Genomic DNA, 22,196 nt, shown 5'->3' with positions numbered 1-22,196 from the left:
ATATGTTTGCTTTTTTGTGTATAAAACTAACAGTTATGCAAATTCCTGGTTATCGATTCTTAATTATCGATTTGCATAACGCGTTCTAGGCCCAAAACGAAATGAAAAGTATGACGCAAGAGCGGCTACTGTGGCTGCTGCTTTGGCTATAAAAACTGGAACCCGATTTCTATATATATATTTTTTTTTTTGTATTTTTTCCGTGGTCTTCTTCTGCCTTGTATACGCATCGTGGTTGCGGCTGGCGTGCGACCTTCGCGTTCATTTTGCATCATCAACGAAATTTGCAAATTTTTGTGTGAATAAACTTGTTTTTTCTTTTTATTGTTGGCTTTTCGCTTTTTTCTTGTTGTTCGAATTTTGTTTTCTTTGTAATTAATAGGTACATAATGAAAGCTGTGCATCTACAATTTTGAACAATTAGCGAGCAGCGAATTTGTTTGACAGCCGCACGAAACAAAATCGAAGCCAACAACAATTTTGAAGGTTAATTTCCTAAAAAATTATAAACTTGCACAAACGTAAATAATTTATGATTTGTATACCCTGAAACTATTGAGAATGCATTGAGAGGTATAATGGTTGTGCGTGTATATATATGTAACAGGCATCTCCGATATAATGAAGATTCATATTCGTGATTTGTCCGTATGTAGATACACTCGGCGATCTGGAGAACCACAGAACTGAAGTACTTGAATTCAAAATGCAGCAGTGCTTATTTCCCGTGCAAATCAGTTTTGTATCAAAGCATCGATAGCTAGCCTTGTTTCTCTGAAATCGATAAGAATCGATATCAAAATCTTGTTTGCAAACGTAGAAGCTTAGAGACTCTCGTATACTTTATACATTGGTAAATATTGATCGATATCGATATATATCGAAAGATCGATATATACATATATAAATCTCAGTGAATGACAATCGCATTTCACATAGGGTATCTCCTGGTCGCATACTCTCGTCTAGAGCATTCTTTTTATGCTGATGCTAATTTTTAAAGCAACAACTCTTAAGTCAATCAAGCGTAGAAAATGTATACCAGCGCTGCCCAACACTGGTCGGCTAATTCTGATTTGCATGCCCGCAACCTTTGCTGACGTAAATATTTTAAAGCCGTCCAAAAAAATATATATTTATATTTATACATTTTTGAATATAAATTGCTGCCTAAACGAACAATGATCTGCATTTGCGTACGCGTCTGGTATTTTGCTATTGGGTTCTGTCAATGAGCTGAGCTTATCAAACAGATGCATAAATTAGTTTTCGAACTGAGTAAAGATTTATTTCGAGATCAACAACCCAACTGGCCTGCTTGTAGTCTAGGTTTTTTACAATATGCGTCTACAACCTATTTCCGCTTACTTCTTTATATTATTTATGAGCCCAATATTAATAAAGAATTTTCTTTAATATTTAAGCGTTTACTTTATTACTTAATGATCAACTCTTGCTGAGCTCGACTATTGCAAGTTAGAAGTACTTAAAGCAGCAATAAAATGTTAATCAAGTCATGCATAAAAAACCAGATTTCCATCTGTAACATTGTATAAAGGTTTGGGTCAGCGTCGCGTTGGCTTCAGTCGCATCAAGCGCTTCAGTGCGAATCAAGACGTTTGCTTTGATCGCTCTATTCCGACTAGATCGAAGTGCTCGACCTATGGTACCCTATAACTATATGTCTTTTACTTTAATTGACAGAAAACAGGGGTTGCAAAGTGATGGAGCAATATGAGTAAATCGATAAGTAACTGAGTGTGTGCATATATAATGTTTAAGAGTATATAGCTTTGTGCTTAATAGACTCTGAATAACCTGATCTGGCATATTAATGGATGTTACATGCTGCGAGTATATATTCTCGATCAGTTCGATGCGCTGAGTCGATCTGGCCATGCCTGACCTTTGATGTCGGTCTTGGAAATTTGAAAAGCTAGAGACTTTAAATTTTACACATATATTCCTCTTTAACATACGCAAAACGAGCTGCTACTCATTAATTTTTATAGATATATTTCATATTTACTTACTTATATCTCCAATCATTTCATTAATATCGATAAATATCGATTTCGAGTCGCGATATTTTAAACATTACACGAAGAATATAAAAGCCTTAGACATCACGCTTGCTATGTAGCCTTTCGTATGCTATAAACACATTATTTTTCGATACCTTCCGCTATTTTAAAAATATCGATAAATATCGATTTCGAGACACGACTTTTTAGGCATTATTTGAAGAATATATGAGCCTTAGAGAACAATTTTGGCAGGTAGCCTCTTGAATATCAGAAACACATTTAACATATTTCACTTGTTGAATAATTCTGATCTTTCCCGCTAGATTTTAGCTTTGGTACATACAAAGTGTAGGGTGCAAGTTTCATGAAGATCGGACAAGAATGCATTTTTTGTAGGACTAAGACGAAGTCCAACAGATCAGCACATATTCCCTTAAATATTTGCAAGGCGTACAGGGTATAGCAGGGCGTGTCAGTTGTGCCTTTAAGTATGTCTACTTTGACATTAAACAGACCAAAATGTGTACAGCTTTTGGGCTCCGCTTTAAAAGCACATGCAAAACAAAAGACTCAGGCAACAAACTTGACAAATGCAACAATAAATGATTGCATACTTATAGGCGGACCCATAAAACGTTGCTTGTTTTCTATTATTTGGACAAGTTGTTAAAGCAGTTTGCATTGCAATTTAAATGCAAATGAAGCTGAGAATATTCCCTGAACTTGACAGCAATATTTCCATGTACAAGAATATAGCTGACAGCACAACAGATGCTATTTCTGCTGCATCCGGCAAGACACAGACACGGGCAGATGCGCAACGCATCTCAGGACAGCCGATGGCTGATTAATGATGCACAGTGTGCTGCACAGTGCAGTGTAAACAACTCTTCCTCATTGCATTCGGTTTACCCTCCGGCTAGCAACGGTAGTTGACATGAATAGAAGCTGATAAATCATATCGAGAAGCCATTTGTATTTCTCGGGCTCTACTCGCTAATTAACTGCGAGCAGCCAATAAGCGCGCTGTCAATCCACAATTTTTATTCTCCATAGCTGTCAATAAATATATTATATCTTCATATTTATTATTTAGCTTGATTCATGTTTATCCATATTGCCACGAGCTATGCAAATGAGCAGCATAATGACACGTTTTGAAAAATTAAAATAATTATAAATACTAGAGTAGATGCGGTTTGCGTGCGTAGACGACTTGCTTATACCCTGGAAAAAATTACGATTATTTATTTAAATGATAAAAAATATCAGAAAAGTTCTGATAAGGCAAAGCTATTACAAATAATGGGAAATATAAAAAAGAATTAAAAAAGAGCCCTTAACTGTAAAAGCTGCAGAGACGCTTAACAGCACTAGAGTTGCTCAACACTATTTTTGGAGAGTGGAATTTTGAAGAGTTGCTCAACACTATTTTTGGAGAGTAGACTTTCGAACGGCAACAGAAAAACCTACTCATGCTCCCATCATATGCCTTTCATCTACCCTATAAAGTTCGGTTGGATAAAAGCAAGGATTATGAGCTCAAAATGTTTGTGTTTTGGGGCTGAATTCCCCTTTAAATCATTTTTGGCCTTTGGTGAAAAAATCAAAGTTTGATTCATAATAAAATGTAAATTATTTTTTCGATATTCAGCATTTATGCAGCTTTAACAAAAATATAGTATATACAAAAAAGTAATAAATATAGATAATTTTTTTTTTTAATTTAGGATTTAATGGGCTCAACCATTCCGTTGCAAATAAACAAAATATGCTGCGCTATGCTATATATTTTTTATGGTAATGAAAATCTATAAAAATATAACAGAAATTCAATTTTCATTTTATAATTATTTATTTATATTATATATGTGCATAATTTTTGTATATATTATATACATGTTTCTATTTTGTTTAATTAGTTATTATTATTACATGCAAATATGTGACAAATAGTCGCGCGACGCCGGGTAATTTCCATAAGTAAACAAGCTAGTGAACGGATCTAGCTTGTTGTTTAGAGGGTATTTAGTTGATTTTGAGCAAACAGCGCTCAGTTAGCTGATATGCTAGCACAGACACACACGCACACACACACACACACACGCAGTGTCGCTGGCTCAGCCACCTATGTGTGTGTGTGCGTGCGTGTGTGTGGCGGCTGACCAATGTTTTATAATGTTTACCAAATATTATTAAGTTTGTCAATTGGTCGCCGAACATCGTGGGGTGTGTTTCAGCCGTTTCGCCTGCTCAGCCGAGAGACGCGTCGCTAACGGTATCGCACCGCATAAATTAATTTAATTAATAATAAAAAAATACATATATATATATATATATAAAGAATATAACAAACGAGCTAACGGTGTGCGCCAATTTAAATACAAATAAAAACAAAAATTGATACGCGAAATTTGCAAATTTTTTCGAAGACAAGCTGCAAAATGAGGCAAACATTTTTGGCTGTCAATTGTGTTGTAAGTGCGCGCGTGTGTGTGTGTGTGTTTATTGTTTAAATAATTTATATAATTTATCGAATTTATTCCATACAAGCTGCTGACTGTGCTGTGCTTTAGCTACGTCCTGCCCGCCACGGTGCGTCCCTACAAATTCGGCTTTACCATCGAGGAGCAGCAGCATCGCCGCGAGCAAAGAGGTGAGCGGAAGCCGAAGGAGGGATTCTTTCGAAATTGATTGACACCGATATGATCAATCAAGTACATGTGTGTCTGTGTGTGTATTTATGCAAATGGAGCTGCGTCATGCTGGCAAGCATTAGCGACAAAAAAGGCAACAGCTTTTGACTTTTTGCAACTGCAACTGCCGCAACGATTGTGCAATGCCGCACAATACACGTTTGCGGGTCTAATAGCTGCAGCTGCTGACACCCGGGGTCAATATCAATTGAAATGCCTAAGATTCTACCAGTCTGTACCCCTCTCCCTCTCTAATTGCGAGCGGCATCCTCAGTCTGCGCGCACCTGAAACAATAGTTGATAATAAAATTGTCAGAAAACTTATGAAGCTCTTCAATTAGCATAACATGTAGCCAGAGCTTCACTTGGCTTATTTATTGATTTGTCTCAAATGTCGCCAAATTTCAATATTCATAAGCATATATGTATCTCGAAATGCCAGAGTTGAGCGTGTATTAGAAAAGCACACACAAACACACACAACATTATGTGGGCAACTTGTTGTGCACACACACAATGCGCAAACATTTATAGAGTCATTTGCATATGCAGATTGCATAGATAAGAAATGTTTCAAATAACTAGATTATTATGTGCGAACTTTCGTTTTATAGCTTGAACAAATTTTAAGAGCATTTCCTAGAAAAACAAAAATATATATTCTTAACTCTGCTCAGGGTTGAATTTCTTAACTAAAAATTCTGGAAAAAACAAAATAAATTTCTTACATTATTTAGGTTTTTATCCAATATTTATAGTATATTAGGAATTTTCATTTCTACAGATTATGTCCATTTCTATTTTCATGTTTTTCAACAAAGAGAATCCTTTAAGGAAGTTTTTGTAATAATTATTCAGACTAAATGCTTACATGTGCTTACATACAAAAGGAAGCGCTTGTCCTGAACCCAAAGTCAGCCGTTCGGTGCTTATTGTCCGATCTATATGCAATTTATATAATAATAGAAATATCAAAGCATACTAAGGCTTACAAAAAGAAGTTTCTTATAATTTTGTTGGAAACGGGAGGAGGTATCAAAAAAGCGAAAGTATATTCTGGATCTAAATGATTATTTATATACAACATTTGTTGTTATTAGCTCCGAACTATGCTGCAAAAAACAGATTATCGATAACGATATTTATCGATTTCATATAAACAAAGCAATTTATCGAGGATTTAAAACAAAATTTATTTACGCTGCTAATGGAAGAAGCCAAGTTCTCAGATCCCTAGATTTACTTAGTCCTTGTATTTTATAGTTTCCGAGATCGAAGAGTTTCTAAAGCACAGGCTCTGCTCAATCGACTTGGCTGTTGATGCTGATCAAGAATATCAGCACTCAAAAAAGTCGCAGATGTCATCTTCAGCCTGTTACATACATTAGCACAGAAACATTATGCCCTTCTTAACCATTAAGTGCAGGGTATAGCAAATCATGATGTTTTCGAGCGCATATAAATAGATGCGCTTCAAACATTGCTATTAAGCATCGCATGTATATATAGCAATATGCAAAATTTGTGTGCAATTTTTTCTTTTGAAATGACATTTGATATTTAAAGATATTTCTTTCCCTTTCTCTACAATTGCGTGGCGCATTTAGACGGCTATAAAGAAACGACAACAGATTATGTCCATTAAAATGACACAAACAATCGTGAAACGGGCATTGAAACGTTTCAAAATGCGCGATCGCAGCGATAAGTGCGAATCGAAACTTGTTTAAGGCCGTAGAACCAAAAAAACAAACTAAACACTGAGACTGGTGCCACACAGGTGGGTGGCTGTAGCAGCAGGACGTAGTCGTTGGATATGATGTGCTAAGCATAATTCTTGCATGCGTTAAGTCTCGGCTGGGGCATAAACAAAAGGCCTTCGCCTCATAAAACGACGATCATAATTATCGCGACAGTTTATTCGATCTTTATCTTTATAGCCGGGTCCCAAGCGCCTGTTTGGCTGGTTTGTCGCTCCAACAAATTGTGGCAAAGAATGAACCAGTTATGTTTCGGCATTAATAATGAAAGTGATCTATACATGCATGGAATATATCTATTCTCTATACCCTGTAACATGAAAACAAGCAAATGATGTATGTACAGACTAGATATGCCTCAACAGCCCGAACTTCCAACTCTCTGAGAGAAAGACATCAATTTATACGCAAACTAAATTATCTGTTTTTAATAGATATCAGATTTTTTTGGTGCTCGATAAATATCGTTTTTAAGCCTAAAGCTTGAGCATGTTTTTTCGAAGCATAAGATCTGGAAACATAAAAATATACACATCGATTTACGCACACTAGAGAAAATTTCATTTTGAATATCAAAAATTTACTACGTTATAGCAAAATCGATAAATATCGATGTTCTGCTTCAGGTTTTTGATCAGAGTTCAAACTATTACAAACTCTTTCGATATCGATATTCAACTCCGTTTTTTTTGAGCTCGGATTCTTCGTTTCTATAGACACAACATTTGACAAAGTCTATGCAATATGATAAGATATATAAGATAGCGCTACATTATGCGATAATCGATAAATATCGATTCGCAGCCTCAGTCTGCATGAGAGAGAGAGAGAGATAGAGAGAGGGAGAGAGGGAGAGAGAGAGAAACTAACGTTTTCCTATCGCACGCTCAAATTGATTTAAAATGATCGATAGCTAGCTCCCTTTCGATAAATATCGATTTCACAATCTGTGGATATCGGGCATTTGAGAAAGTGAATGCTCGTCTCATCTTTTCACCTCGCACCAAAATGCCTCTACAGGGTATCTGCTAGTCGCGCGCTTGCCATTTTCGACTGTGAATAAGTAATCAGCTTGTGCTCTGCCCTTTTATTAGATGAGAACGGAATTGTAATGGGCGAATTCGGGTTTATAACCGCCGATGGAATTTACCACGTGACGGTCTATGCGACCGATGAGGAAGGCAAATTTCGGATAATCTCGATGAAAAACTATCCGTATACGGGTCCCGTAGCGCCCAGTAAGTGCAGCACGTACAAGAATCATAATCAGGAATAATGTGAACTAATCCAAACTCGATCAATGCAGAGAGCCCGCCGCCCACAACAACCACCGCGGCGTCTGTGGCCAGGCATCACTTCAATACCGCCGCCTGCTCCGGCTGCTTTCTGAACAAATCCCCACCGGAAGCGACGCAGCCGGAAGCGATCCGTCCCAGCACCAAAACGGAGATACGCCCGCTCTCGCAGCCGCTGTCCCCGTCGGCGGCAGTCGGAGCTGTGCCAGGTGAGTTCAAAGGTCACACAGTTACACCCAGCACACAGACACACACACACAGCCAGGTCGCGATCCTGAAGGAATCGCTTGAACTGGCCGCTGCGGCGGCTGCGCAGGACTTGCAGAGCTTTGTCTTTAGCCCCCAGACCGAGCCTCAAGCAGCAGCTGCTGCTACTTTTTTCGCAGCTGCAGTTCCTGCTCCTGCGGCGGAGCCTGTTGTTGTGCGCAATGCGAAGACCGTGGCGCTGGCTCACGAAATAGCCAAGGTGCAGGCGCTGCGACCAGCACGAATCCTGAGTGCGAGTGCCACAACGACGCAGTCAAAGGAAGTGCCAGTGGATGCACCTGCTCTTAGCTCTGCAGTTGCTTTTGTGGCCAAGCTGGCGAGGATTCCGCCGGAAGCAGCGGGCGCGAAGGATTTCCAGAGCTTCGCTGTGAACTCCCATGAGCCTCATATAGCAATAGCTGCTGCTGCTCCTGCTCCTGCTCCTGCCCAGGATGCTCCTCCCACTCCGACTGCTGCGGTGGAGCCTGTGGAGCTCGAAGTTGTGCGCAATGCAAAGACCGTAGCGTTGATTCGCGAATTATCCAAGGTACAGACACTGCGGCCGCCGAGTAGCCTAAAGGCCAATGGCCCAGCGACGGAGCCAAAGGATCTGCTAGCGGATGCACCTGATCCCAGCTCTGCTGCTGTTCAAGTGGCAAATCTGGTAAGGATGCCGCCAAAGGATTTGCAGAGCTTTGTTCCTGGCCACCATGATGCTCAAGCAGCAGCGGCTATTGGTACTCCTGCTCCTGTTCCTGCCCCGGCTGCTGCTCCTACTCCGGCTGCTGCGGTGGAGCCTGTGGAGCTCGAAGTTGTGCGCAATGCAAAGACCGTAGCGTTGATTCGCGAATTATCCAAGGTACAGACACTGCGGCCGCCGAGTAGCCTGGAGGCCAATGGCCCAGCGACGGAGCCAAAGGATCTGCTAGCGGATGCACCTGATCCCAGCTCTGCTGCTGTTCAAGTGGCAAATCTGGTAAGGACTCCGCTGGAAGCGAATGTCCTGCATGCGAGTGGCTCAGCAACGCAGCCACAGAAACTGCCAGCCCCCGGCTCAGCCCCTGCATTTGTCGAAAAGCTGGCGGGGATTCCGCCCGCAACAGCAGGCGCCAAGGATCTCAACCGTTTTGCTTTTGGTACGCTGCGACTCATTAGTTTGGCGGCGGCGCAGCGGCTAAATGGTCGGGTGCTGAGCGCCACGCAACATGAGGCGCAGCCTGTGAAGCAAGCAGTTGCCGGAATTGTGCAAGAGCAGAAGCAGGACAATGCGCTCAGTCCCACGCCTCCGCTCGCCAATCGTATTCCGGAGGCACAGCCTGTTCTACTCACCACACAAACAACACCAGCACACACACACACTGCCGCACACACACACACTGCCACACACACACAGCTGCCAGCAAGTAAACAAATTAATCACGTATTTCAATTGATTTACATTTAAAAATCATTAAAATTTAAAAACTTGCAGACGTTCAGTCGGGTCAGCAACCATTGAGTGCAGCTGGCAATGCTGCCGCAGGAGCGCTGCCAGCCTTGACAGGCACCCAGCAGCAAGCAGCAGCAGGCGTCAAGCCACGTAAGCGCAGTCAACACCAATTCGTTGAGTTTTTTTTTAATTTAACAAGCATTCGCAGCCTTAGCAGACGGCAAGAGTGCGCAACAACCATCAGGTGGCAGCAGCTCAGATAGTTTCAAGCCAAGTAAGCTCAGACACATACCATTCGTTAAGTTGAATGAATATTAATAAAACATGCATAGACACAGTTGCAGCGCTGCCTGCCGTGACAGCAACTAAGCAGCAAAGTCAACCGTCAAGCGGCAGCACAGCAAGTAACAATTCACCACGTAAGCCCGGACAGCAACCAGATTCGTTAAGTGTAACAGCAAAAGCTTTGCTTACAGAACCCACCTCCACAAAGACAGCAACCATTGTAGGAGCGGTTGGTGAACCCGGACTCACAGGCGATTTGTACAAATTTAAATATATATTGGACTATAATGGCCATGAGGAGACGGGCAGCCGCAACGGCGATAAAGTAGGCAACTACTTTGCCATTGGCGAGGATGCTGTGGAGCGTGTCGTCGAGTATATTGCCAATGAGTTTGGCTTCCAGCCGCACATTAGTTGGCGCAAACTGGAGGGCAAGGAGGCGGCGCTGCCCGATGAGAACTCGCTGAAGCACTACGAGTTCAAGTGGTTCAACAAGGCAGCCCAATGATTAATTAATTATTAATCATTAATCCAATAAGTACATTTATAAATTCAGTAAAAAAAAATACCCTGTAATAATGGAGAATGAATTGAAAAGAGTTGTTGTTGTTGTTGTTCTTGAATTGGGTTTTGTTTTTTTTTTTTTTTTTTTTACTTTTTTATTTTTGTTAAAGGTATTCCACTTAAATCAACTTAACGCTTAGTGGGATCAGGAAGAGGGGGCGGGGGTAGGGGTACACAATGTGGGGCGGTTGTCTATTATACTTAGTTATATAATATTTTGTAAAGTTACATTCAGAATTTAAAAATTGTATACATTTAGATGTAGCATAAAGTTGCATATCTCAATTACACACACACACATTTAAAATTACATAAGTACATTTATAAGTATCGATACTTTTGCTATCCACTGCAACTGGATAGAAGGGGCTGTATACATATACATATACATATATATATATATTTATTTATTTTTCAATATTGTTGAATTTGCGCTTAAAAAGTTCTACATTTTTTTATACACACAGAGCTTTCTTGTTGTTTTTATGTTTAAGATTAAGATTTACTGTTGTTTTCTTTTTTTAGATAATGCATCATGTTAGATGTTTAGGTTATTTAAAAATTATTCAAGAGTTTTAACTGTACAATCAACTATCACAGTCAACCATATCGAACTGATAAATAACGCCCAAGTTTTATATAATTAGCAAGAAAAATATTATAGAAATCAAAGGTTAAGGCAAATGAAAACATGTGAAAAGAATCTAGACGACAGTGCTCGACTAGCTGATACCCTGTACCAGGCATAGGTGCCTGCCTTGCTACATCTGGCATATACCCCACTCACCAGCAGGTACAGGGTATACGAGTATGAACTGCCATGCATTCTTAGATCTGTATGCTATATATATATATGTTTTGGTATTTACAATTCGCCAACAAACACTAAACGAGAGTTTCTTTTTCTATGAAGCGAAGAACTATCGATAATTGATTATCGATTCAGCTTAGAATTATGAACTACGCTTTTATTTGTTGTTTGAAGAAATATATAGATTGAATGATCCTTTAAGACCTGCTTATCCCTTACTATTAACAAGTGGCAAATGCTAACAACAATTCAAAATATCCCATATATACTTAGTTTATATATATATATATATATGTGTGTGTTCCGGAAATCGTATTAGCTTACAATCGAGTATTTATACTAGAACAATTCAGAAGTTTTGCAAATTGTTATCGTACTGGAAAACGCGTTTTGTTTGATTCTCATATGTATATGTTTAGGTTTAGGTTAAGAGTTCAACTTACGGCAACAACGTTAACTAAAATAGTCTAAAGAGACACGCACGCACACACATTCACACACACACATTCACACACACGGACACGCCTACGTCACACAAAATGCATGCATTTATCGCATCTGAATGATATTTACATATACATACGTAGACTTATGTCTTCTGTTACTGATCAAGAATATATATATATATATACATATACTTTCGGAAATAACTTTTCCAATTTACCTCTGGGCATTAAGATCTTAATTTAAGCCCAGATAATAGAATAGTAATCGAAAGTGAAATTTTTACTGTATTTTCCCTAGCCAATTCCACCGGCAAGCGTGGAAAATTGACGGAAAAGAGTTGTATGTTACTTTTTAGTATACCAAATGATTTTCCTAAAATTTATTTTCCAACATTTTTGTAAAGTTTCGTTTGGGACGTGTTTCACACTTTTCGGTAAATCCACCCTGCTTCGTGAAAATGGGTATCAAAGTATTTTTTGGACAACGTTTTTGGTTCAAACACATATTCAAGGATCCAGGGAAATAAATGCCGAATATTAATAGAAAATAATAGTTTAATTTTCCTGAAAATCGTTCCTCAAATCTAAGGCTAATGATTTGTGCCGGGTCAAGGTCAGCTAATATACGCTTATATAATCTGATTATTGGCTTGAAATCATTTTCAGACCTTTATAAATTGAGCTACAAATCGATTCGTTCACAGAGTTTCGTAACTAACGTGCGGAACTAAAACGCCTCGTAAAACTTTTCCTATTAACAAATAAATAAAGCGCAAATGAAGAAAGCTAATTTGTTCATATTCAACCCGAAGGCTGAGCCAAAAAGATGAGGTGGATATTATTGGTGTTGAGTGTCTCGATGAGCCTCGCTCTTGTGTGCGGAAATATCGACTGGTGCACGCCGAATGGCAAGGCTTGCATTTATGACAACAAGTGCTGCAGTCGAAAGTGCAATGTCTACGGCACGTGCAGCGACAGATGGAGTGTTCCCTATAACCAAACAACAACATTGCCTCCATAGTGGACATGGGCTACTTAATAAGCAGAATGCCAAATAAAAGCATCACTGATTAATTATAAAGAATGTATATGCTTATATAAATATACGAACTGGCATTTCTCGTTCTTATTTGGTTTAAGTTTTGTGCTTACATTTTTTGGATTTTCATTTTCCACCCATTTTCCACCTGTGGAAAATCGAAATCCAGCAATTCCAGATCTCAATTTCCATTTTTTATAGAAGTTTGAAAATGTGTTGGGAGTTTAACTTTTGAAAAGCTTCATAAGAAGTCTTGGAAATAAGTTTGAGCCGGAAACTTCTAGCCCATTTCCACCTAGACGAGTGGATTTGGCGAAAAGTGTGAAAAAAAAACGCTCAATTGTATTTGAACAAAGAACTTTTGAAGCTGGGCTTAAGATTAATCGATTGACAAATAAAAAAGTTTCATACAACTATTTTCCACTATTTTTCCACACTTGCGGGTGGAAACACATAAGGTATTTACAGTTAAAATCGGTTGATCAGCTCGTCAGTCAGGTTACATATTCGTGTTTATGTATATATATATATATTCTGGATCAGCAGTTTTTGACTGGTTCTTGAGTTAATTGCTATGAGTAAAATCCGCTGTATTCTGGTTTTGGTTTTTGGTTTTTCTATTTTTCTGTTTTGGTTTTCTTTACTTTTTTTTTCTGGTGGTTTTGGTTGCACTTACAATAAAAACGTCGCCTGCTCGCCCTTCATGTCCAGATAGTCGTACAGTGTCCGCTCGCTGCCGGCGCCATAGCTGCCGGGATATGCGTGACTGCCGATGCCAACGCTGCCGTCCGGCGCTGCGTCGGCGGGCGTGGCCGCTGGCGGTGGCGGACCGGCGCCCAGACTCAGCCCGAACTTCTCCAGGTGGCATCATTTGAGCAGCGTCGGCAGGCTGCTGTTCATCAGCCGATTGCCCACGACCAGCGAATTGAGCGTCGAATTGCTGCCGCCCACGCCCACGCCGACGCCGACGCCCACACCGACGCCCATGCTCATGCCGTGTACGCCGAGTCCGAAGCCAGCGCTGGCATGTGCCGGAGCCGCATTCAGATTCTGGCCCAGACTGGCCTCCAAATGCGACTGTCCGGCATTCGGATTGCTGCCGCCGCTATTGTTGCTGTTGTTGTTGTTGGCGGTGGTGTTGTTGTTGTTGTTGCTGCTGCTGCTGCTGGTGGTGCTGGTGGTGCCGCCGCCGCCGCCGCCGCCGCTGGCAAAGCCGCTCATAATGCCAGCGCCGCCGCTAACCGCGCTGCTGGCACCGGCAGCGCCAGCGGCGGCATTGCTCTCATATTATGATGGTCATGCGTAGTGCGGATAGGAGCTGAGATGCGGCGCCACATGCGAGGGCGTCACATGGCTCATCGAGTGCGGCTGATACAGATTTGTAGCCGGACTGCCCCAGTTGCCCCACGAGGCGGCCGTCGGAAATATGGAGGCTGCAAGGCAAGAGACGAGATCAGATCAGAAATGGTATCCAAAAGGGCAAACTTTCGCCAAACCCACCTGAGGACGAGGTCATGCCGTGATGCGGACTCATAAACGAGCTGAGCTTGGCGCTGTGATGATATGGCGTCATGAACAGATCGCTCTGATACTTGTAGGTGGGATCGCTGGCCGCCGGCTGTGTGGCCGCCGCCAGGCCCTGGAAATCGAATTTGTACGCATAGCGCTTGCCATGCACCTTGGTCATGATGTTCTTGTCATAATAATATCTGCAAATATGGAGAGTGCAGCAAAATACAGTGATAACTGGCAAGGGCGAAGCATTTGTAGATCACAGAAAATTAAATTTAATTAAAATAATTCAATTAACGTATGAGATACCAAAATAATCTAGTCCGCATTATAAGTTCTTATAAGTTCCAAGATATTCTCAAAAAAATGATTGCAATATCAATTTTTATCCATTTTTATCGAGTATTATCCATTATTATCCATTTTTATCCACTATTTTCGATTTTTTCTACCGATTATTATCGATTGTTATCGTTTTTGTATCGATTTTTTTATATATGATCGATTATAATGCATGTACTTTCGATTCTTTTCCCTTATATTGACTTATTTTCGGCGGTTATCGATTTAATCGATTGTAATCAATTTCGTATATCTTGTTATCGATTTCTCGATTGTTATCAAATTCATAAGAGCGACTTGCCTCGCTGATAATTTATAGCAAATCTTTCAAAACTCCCTTCCCAAAACTATCTCTTATTAAACTTCTACAATACTAGGTCTCCCCTTAGGACCGTTCGTTATAAGATTTTTCCCTGTAACAAATTACAGAGCGGCATTTTTCGGTAGTGTAATGTTTGCTGCTGCCAATGTGGGAAAACCAAACAAAAGACTGAGCGTATAAATAATTACAAAATAATGCGCGCTTTATGCGTTTTAAGTTAATTTGCTGACATTAGGCGATTTTAGTGCTAGACTTTGGCCAAACAGCCCAACCACCCCAAGACTTGCCCTCAATCTCTGGCCCCGCAATTAAATGGCAAACGCCTTGCGCATAAACTCAAACAGAAATATTTCGTGGCTCGAGGCCAAGCCAAATTGCTTGGGCAGACAGCCAAGCAGCGGGCGGGCGGGCGTTGGCCAAGCTTGGGGGTAGACAAGACAGACGATTGCCCGACAAAAATTTCTGTTTGCTTTGCATGGGCAGTCCGAAAAGTGATTAAGTCAGCTGCGTACTGGGTAAACTAAACAAATAACTGAGCGATCTGTGATAAACTACACTTATAGCACAGGAGGATGCGGGTTCAATGTCAAGTCTAAGGTCACAGTTACGATTTTATCACAAAAGTAAAGTTGATATTTAATGACTATTTATACATGCTTACCAAGTTTACAGAACATTTTTTAATACATCGTGCTTTTACATATAGCTCTTCTATGCAATTCTCATGAATTCCACTAAAAAACATTAATTCTGCTCACACTCTCACTCCCACCTATTTACTATACCCTATCTCTATCTCTCTCTCTCTCTCTCTCTCTCTTTCTCTCTCGCTCTCTCTCTCTCTCTCTCTCTCTCTCTCTCTCTCTCTCTGGCTCTCTCTCTCTCTCTCTCACTCTCTTACTCATATTGATTCTCTTTTTTAATTGAACTTACTAACTTTGTTTTTCTTTTGTCTTTCAGCGAATGTTTGGGTAAGTTCACTTTAACATTTATATTTATAAATTATAATACATCTAAATTAAACCAATGCAAATTTGGACACGGCTTGGTCCTAGCATTAGTAATAAGCATAAAGAGATGTATTTAGATTTCAATATCGTTTTTTCATACCTTTTCTAAATGGTCACGCTCTAATATATACATATGCTCGGCTAATTACATATATGCTAACAGGTACATCCCATGTCCAAATAGGATTTCAAAGGTTCAAATTTTACATGAATTTCGACTAGAAATTACGTTTTCAGATTTAAATGCAAGATTAATCTAGATACCAAGGCGTGAAGAAAAAACTAAACCTCGTGAAATTCGGTTCAGTTTTGACCGAGTTATGGGAGTGGGAAATTTTTACCCATGTCTATTTGGGATACGAACGGGTGTACCACGGCCTTGCCTATACTGTTTTCACATTCTACAAATCGGATGCATATATATTGTATATGTAGGCTAACTTTAAGAAATTGTCTAGAGTCCGCGTTTCATTAAATGCCGTCCCTTTGCCTTTAATTCTTTAATTATTCAAATTAGCATAATTATGTGAAGATCTGCGCAGAAATATCCATTCAAGTTTTATGATTTTATTCGTTTATTGCCATTTTATTGCACATATCGAATTTGGTTTATGCGACGCTTTTGTCTCGCAACAGACAAAAACAAAAAAAACAAAAACATGTAAATTAATTTAAATTTCAATGCGCACTGTAATTTTTTTTGTTTTCAATATATTTTCACTTTTTTCTCTGCGCTATTGGCCATAAATTATGCCAATTAATGGCATAAATTAAAGGCAGCAGCAAAAGACAAAAGCGTATTCTTTCGCTCCTTTGATGGGCTGTTGAGGGGGGAAGGGGAGAGGGGGGGGGGCAGGGTGTGTGGGAGCAAACAATCAGAAGCAATCAATGGCTGCTGATGGACGCGGGGCACAAAGCACACAATCAGCGAGACAAACAGCACAGCAAAAAGGATTAAAGTAAAAGCCATTTACACGCAGTGTATATGTGTGTGTGTGTGTGTGTGTGTGTGTGTGGCAGGCCAAGTGGCCAACAAAAGGGCAGCCGGCTGTGAATAAACAAGGCAAATGAAGCATTAAAGCACTTGTCCTTGTTGTCTTTATGTGGCAAGCATCTACATGGCTGCTCAGTTTTCATTTACACACACACATACACACACACACACTCACATGCGAACACACACTTGAAGATATGTGCAGCATACTTTGCAGCGCTCACATTTCTTAGCACACATGGAAGCAGAGACGACGGCGACTGCGTTCAATTGAGTTGAAATGTGTGAAAAATACTACAAAAAAAAAAGTATTCTATTAAAATAACATCTTTGCCGAATATCAAATACCCTTACAGACATAAAGCTGTTTGGCCAGATCAGCTATTTTATAGCCAGATTAGGCTATATAAAGAGACCCTCAGCCGCAAATAACATCTCAGGACAAAGCTGATTCTGTAATATAGAATATATTTTGGATTTTTGTAAGGTTCAAAGATAGTTTATCTGAAATCTTTTTATTTTTAAACTCTTGTAAGGTCTCTAAAGCGACGGGCTGCTAAGATAACTAATTATATATGGACATAGCGACTATATCGAATCAGCTCTTCATGCTGATGAAGTATATGTTTCTAATCTTAATGCTACTTTGCAAATAATAACAAATGTTCGCTTCGTGACAAAATTATAATACCTGCTGTTAGGGTATTCAAAAAGGATAACATTCAGTAGACAGACAAAGAGACGGCCAGACAGAGAGACGGGCGGGCAGGCATAGGATGTGTTGACGCTTCCGCACATCATCAAACAAAAAAAAAGGCTTTCCTTTGCTTTGTTGTCGCTTATCCAACACTTTTTACATTTATTTACATGTTGATTGTCTGCCTGTGTGTGTGCATGTGTGTGTGTGTGTGTGTGTGTGTGTGTCTATTGCAAATTGGCTGCGAGGATTCTTCCACTTGAATTGTCAGCTTCTCCTTCATTGACACTCATTGGCCCTGGCCCGCCGCCTGATTGCAATTGACAGTTTCAAGAAGCGAATCACAAGAATCAAAAAAAAAAAAACAAAAAAAAAGGGTTGCCAACACGTTTGCACAATTCTTCAGAGCTGGCGCTGTGTGCTTAGCAAATTGACCGTTGCGCAAATATTTAAATAGTTGTGCATATGTTTCTGGCAACGCTGCCCCAAACCTAACAGTTGTCCGGGCCAGGGCCGGGGCAGGAATGGGTCAGGCATTGGGACGGAGGCCAGTGTTGTGTAGCGTTGGGTCAGCAATCACATTTGCAGCAATTAGATTGCCAGATTTCATGTTTTATTGGCATTTTTGATTACATTTTCGGGCCGAAAGCAATTTCATATTGAATTTCTTGCGAGAGACACGCCCACAGTGCGGTACAGTGTAGGTAAACGTTCGCTTATGTTGTATTTTTATCATCCTCTTATTTGGTATTTTCTGCGCATTTAGTGGGCCAATTGTTGGGAAAGCAGCTAATCAGCCTCGAATCGAATCAATCGTTTTTGATGAGACTCTCAGATCAGATTTGGGCTCGTGTTGAGCACAAATTGCACACATGCCCACATTTTTGGCCTGTCCCATAGATAAACTGCGCGTACTTCGACTAATTAGCAGCACTTGAGCGCACAAAACAAGAAAAAACAACAAAAAAAAAATAATAGGAGGATAAGCTAAAACCAACCCCTGAAATTAAATAGAAATTTGTCATATGTCTGGTTGCTTACCTTAAGGCGCGACTCAGCTTGTCGTAGTTCATGTTGGGCTTGGATTTGCGCTCGCCCCAGCGGCGGGCTACCTCATCGGGATCGGTTAGCTTGAACTCGCCGTTGGTGCCCTCCCAGGTAATGCAGCTGGCATTGTTGGAGTCCGACAGCAGCTCGAGCAGGAACTGCCATAATTGTATCTGTCCCGAGCCTGTAAGCAGAAAGCGTAGAAGAATTTATAACGTGCACGTATGTATATAATAGAAATATAAAAGCATTCTTAATGCCCGTATTTTGCCAGCCTAAATGTCCGTCAAAAGAGCATATCCTTTAGTCTAAGTCCTGCTGCTGCCAGCGGGCATGGAATTATGTAACTTTGACTGCGCCTCGTGGCCAAAAGCTAAGCATTTTGTGGCATGCAAAAGTGCCATAAAGCATTTCCGACACGGCGACGCCGACGGCGACCTCTTGACCGCGACCGGCATCTCCACTTGCCAGCAGGCTTTCCCGATTTATTTATGTAATATAACAATTCGATAAATTAGCCAAGACCTGAATGTTGTGGAAAAGTTTTTGGTAATAAGTTGAAGCCAAAGGAAATGACATTGCATGTAAGTGAAATGTAAGACGGCATATCATGTATGTATACATAATATATGTTAATATCTAGTATTATATATGGAAAATGCTAGAGCGGAAAAGCCTTTCTTACTATCACAAATACATTTTGATAGGGAAACAGTTTTTAAGTTTGAACGAGCCTTAGTGCATGGTAAACGTAAGCTGACATGAAGTTAAAATGGGGCAAGTGTGGCAACGCTTTTTCAAAAAGATGGCAACACTTTTTGGACCAGTTGAGCAGTGCAGTTCAATATTTAAAGAGCTCTTGTGTAGTTGTTTATGTCACAGATTTTATCATTTAGGAGGAAACTTCGCATGCTTATGTGCATGGTAAATATTTACCAGGCAGATAAGTTGACCCACTAGCTTGCACAGACAACCTTAGTTGGTATTATATATGAAAAAATTCTAAAGGATTTACTGCGAGAAAAATTGCCCTCATGTTAAAGTAAGTTGACATGATGTTAAACTGTCAAATGGGCTTTGTATACAAACGGGGTTGACGTAGGTGGACATGTAGTTAAACTGTGTTTTAAAACACGCAATACAAATTCATGTTACCCTTAATAAATAGGTTTTGGGCAAGCAGTTGATTGTTTAATAAGGTGACAACTCTGCATATTTATCTACATGTCAAATATCTAGCAGCTAGTTTATTAGCTACCAAAAGTTAGCTTTGCTTCAAATAACGAAAACGTGCTTTACAACACGATAAAGTGACTGTAAAATATATTCCAAAAAGTTAAAGTTCATGTCAAGCTCAAGATATGTGTTCTGGCTCTTTAACTCGCAGTTAGTTAGCTCTCTCTACAATTCAGAGATTCGCTCAACCATTTCATGTGCACATCTTCAGTTGACCTTTGGCTTTTTAGCAGCTCGAATCCCAATTGCCCAATGTCGTCGCGTTCATTATGCAATAATATATTTATGAGTATACTTTGATTTTTCCTTTGTGCGTGCTAAAACATTTACAATATTATTATTTTCGCATTGTGCGAACGATTCGGCACGCATTCAACGCAGACATCATAAATCGCTTAATCATTTGGCAATTAGGCCCAGCCCCAGAACAAAGTCTCGCTCTGTGCCCTGTCAAAAAATAAAACAGAAAAGAACACACACACACACAAAGGGTGAGGGTGTGTGGGCAAGCCTGCAGGGGATGAAAAACCTGACAGTCCTGGGAAGTTAAGGTTGAGTTTCCTTCTTTTTTTTTTTGGGTGGTGGCTTTAGCTGTTTGTTCATGTGTGAGAAACGTCATGAATATTGCGTTAATTGCAAATCATGGTCAAGAGAATGTGTTAAGTGCCAACACGACGACGACACGGATGATGTTGATGATGACAACGACAGGAATGAATGATAACTCAACCGGTTGAACAGTGTCCAGCCGAAGGCGTGGCCAGCAATTGACACGCTATTAAGTCACAATAATTCACAGGAATACGAACTGCTAATTGACATGAGGTTAACCTGCAGTCAAGCATTTGATCAAACCATAAGAAAATTAAAACTTAAGCCTTTTTGAAGATATTTGTTTCATGGCTTAGCCTCTAGATTAATTCTGCCTCCTAGGCAATCTAACACTTTTTTGGCAAAAATAAATTATCTTCAACTTAAAATTGTATATAAACGAGAAAGTAGGGATATCTTAGGCACGCCAAAGTTTTTATACCCTTGCAAGCAGCTCGAATTTGCTGAGTTTGTTGAAATATCTTTGAAAACACAATATTTTGCCATATAAGATCCTACCTTTCCATCGATCCTGCCTATAGCAGTTTTCCATACATCAACTAATAAAATAAGATGCTGAAAGACTAATTTTCTTCCTCAACGATGATATTTGTCCTTCATAAATAACTCAGGCAAAACCCAACCGATTTTGAGTCTTGGTTTGTCGCCCAAATTCTGCATTCCAAAACTTAGATATTACAACTTTTCTTGGACATGCTTTTTGCCATAAAAAAGTAGCTGCTAGCTTTAGCACTTTTTTTTAGCACTCTTTTGGCCAATTGGCGGGGCAATTTGGCCGCGAAGGCGTCGGCGCCGCTTCTGAGAAATGTTAATTTAATATATTAAGCGAAAAAGGCGAAAAAAAGTGGAAAAGCTAAGTAATTAGCTTGAGGAGTCGTGGAAAATGTGAAAATGTTGCTTTGATGTGCCGACTGAGGCTGCACTTGTTCTTTCATTTTTGCTTCCTTTTTTTAATTACAAACTAGTTTGTGTGCTGCAGCCTGGTAATTATGTCACGACTGGAGCAGCAGTAGCTAGTTTTAGGGGTTTTTCTCGCTAGTAGTTTGCTTTTTTTTTTTTACACTGTTTTGGTTGCATGCACAACTTGCAGCTGTGTCTGAGCCGGGCGCATGCAAATGAGGCACGAGGCAGGGGGGGGGGGGGGTGGGGGGCGGGGAGGGGGCAGAGAGGCGCGATTCTTGCAGCTTGCAGGCAGGCCGAGACCGGACTTGGCTAACAAAGCGGTTCCGTGTCCAGAGGAAGCCATAATTAATCAAAAACAGCATTTTTGCCACCCAAAAAGCGAAAGCGCACAGCTATGTGTGTGTGTGTAGTGTGTAGTGTGTGTATGTGTGTGTTTCTCAGTGAGCTTTTGCGATTAACTTCAAGTTGAAGTCAACTTGGCAACGGCCTAAGCCTAAACAACAAACACAACACGCAGCTTGAGCTCGAAAGAGACAGAATACCCCCCAGTCAGAAAGAGAGAGAGAGAGAGAGAGAGAGAGAGTGAGAGAGAGAGAGAGAGTGTGAAGGCGGGAGCAATGGCGCTCGGCTCGTGTAAATGTCGCGCCGGAAAATGTTGGGCGTCTGAGTTTTTATGCTAATTCCGTTTCAAGCGCCATGTTTGGGGCGCCGCTTCTGGGCGTGGAGGGGTTGCTTATTTTTAGTGGAATGGGGGGGGGGGGGGGTGGCTCAACACCCCAATCGGCGTGGCTAACAATGGCGGCAAAGCTCATCCTGCCGCAGGATCAATAAAAATTATTGATTTTGCTCAACAACTTTCATTGCATGACGGTCAAATTCAATTCCAAATTAAAGTTTGTCAAATGTTGAATGCAATTTAGAAT

General features: G+C 40.4%; 2 protein-coding genes across 3 annotated transcripts in view; one reads left to right on the top strand and one right to left on the bottom strand.

Moving 5' to 3' along the window:
- The first annotated feature begins 4,471 nt into the window (after positions 1-4,471).
- On the top strand, positions 4,472-10,246 carry LOC115762872 (protein lethal(3)malignant blood neoplasm 1). The gene is made up of 10 exons (XM_030705247.1): positions 4,472-4,504; positions 4,581-4,683; positions 7,578-7,721; positions 7,790-8,412; positions 8,572-8,761; positions 8,861-9,322; positions 9,496-9,603; positions 9,662-9,727; positions 9,786-9,872; positions 9,930-10,246. Exons 1-10 carry the CDS (start codon positions 4,472-4,474, stop codon positions 10,244-10,246), a joined length of 2,133 nt encoding a protein of 710 aa, XP_030561107.1.
- Positions 10,247-13,875: 3,629 nt separating this feature from the next.
- Positions 13,876-22,196, bottom strand: part of LOC115762654 (DNA-binding protein D-ETS-3) — a 30,858-nt gene continuing 22,537 nt past the window's right edge. For both annotated transcript variants that reach the window (XM_030704960.1, XM_030704961.1), the window contains 3 exons: positions 18,517-18,706; positions 14,099-14,307; positions 13,876-14,031 (listed from right to left, as the gene is read on the bottom strand). In XM_030704960.1, coding sequence (XP_030560820.1) covers positions 13,895-14,031; positions 14,099-14,307; positions 18,517-18,706 — 536 coding nt within the window. In that variant the 3' untranslated portion in view covers positions 13,876-13,894. The remainder of the gene's footprint in view (positions 14,032-14,098; positions 14,308-18,516; positions 18,707-22,196) is intronic.

The sequence above is a fragment of the Drosophila novamexicana genome, unplaced genomic scaffold, assembly GCF_003285875.2.
Source record: "Drosophila novamexicana strain 15010-1031.04,08,12 unplaced genomic scaffold, DnovRS2.1 tig00000644-arrow-pilon, whole genome shotgun sequence".
In the NCBI taxonomy this organism is placed as follows: domain Eukaryota; kingdom Metazoa; phylum Arthropoda; class Insecta; order Diptera; family Drosophilidae; genus Drosophila; species Drosophila novamexicana.
This window is presented reverse-complemented; position numbering and strand designations above follow the sequence as displayed.

Bases quoted from the DNA above. Each gene is read 5' to 3' on its own strand.
- LOC115762872 (XM_030705247.1), top strand. From the start codon at position 4,472: ATGAGGCAAACATTTTTGGCTGTCAATTGTGTT. The intron at 4,684-7,577 runs GTGAGCGGAAGC...CCCTTTTATTAG, and splicing joins GCATCGCCGCGAGCAAAGAG to ATGAGAACGGAATTGTAATG. The intron at 9,323-9,495 runs GTATTCCGGAGG...AAAAACTTGCAG, and splicing joins CACGCCTCCGCTCGCCAATC to ACGTTCAGTCGGGTCAGCAA.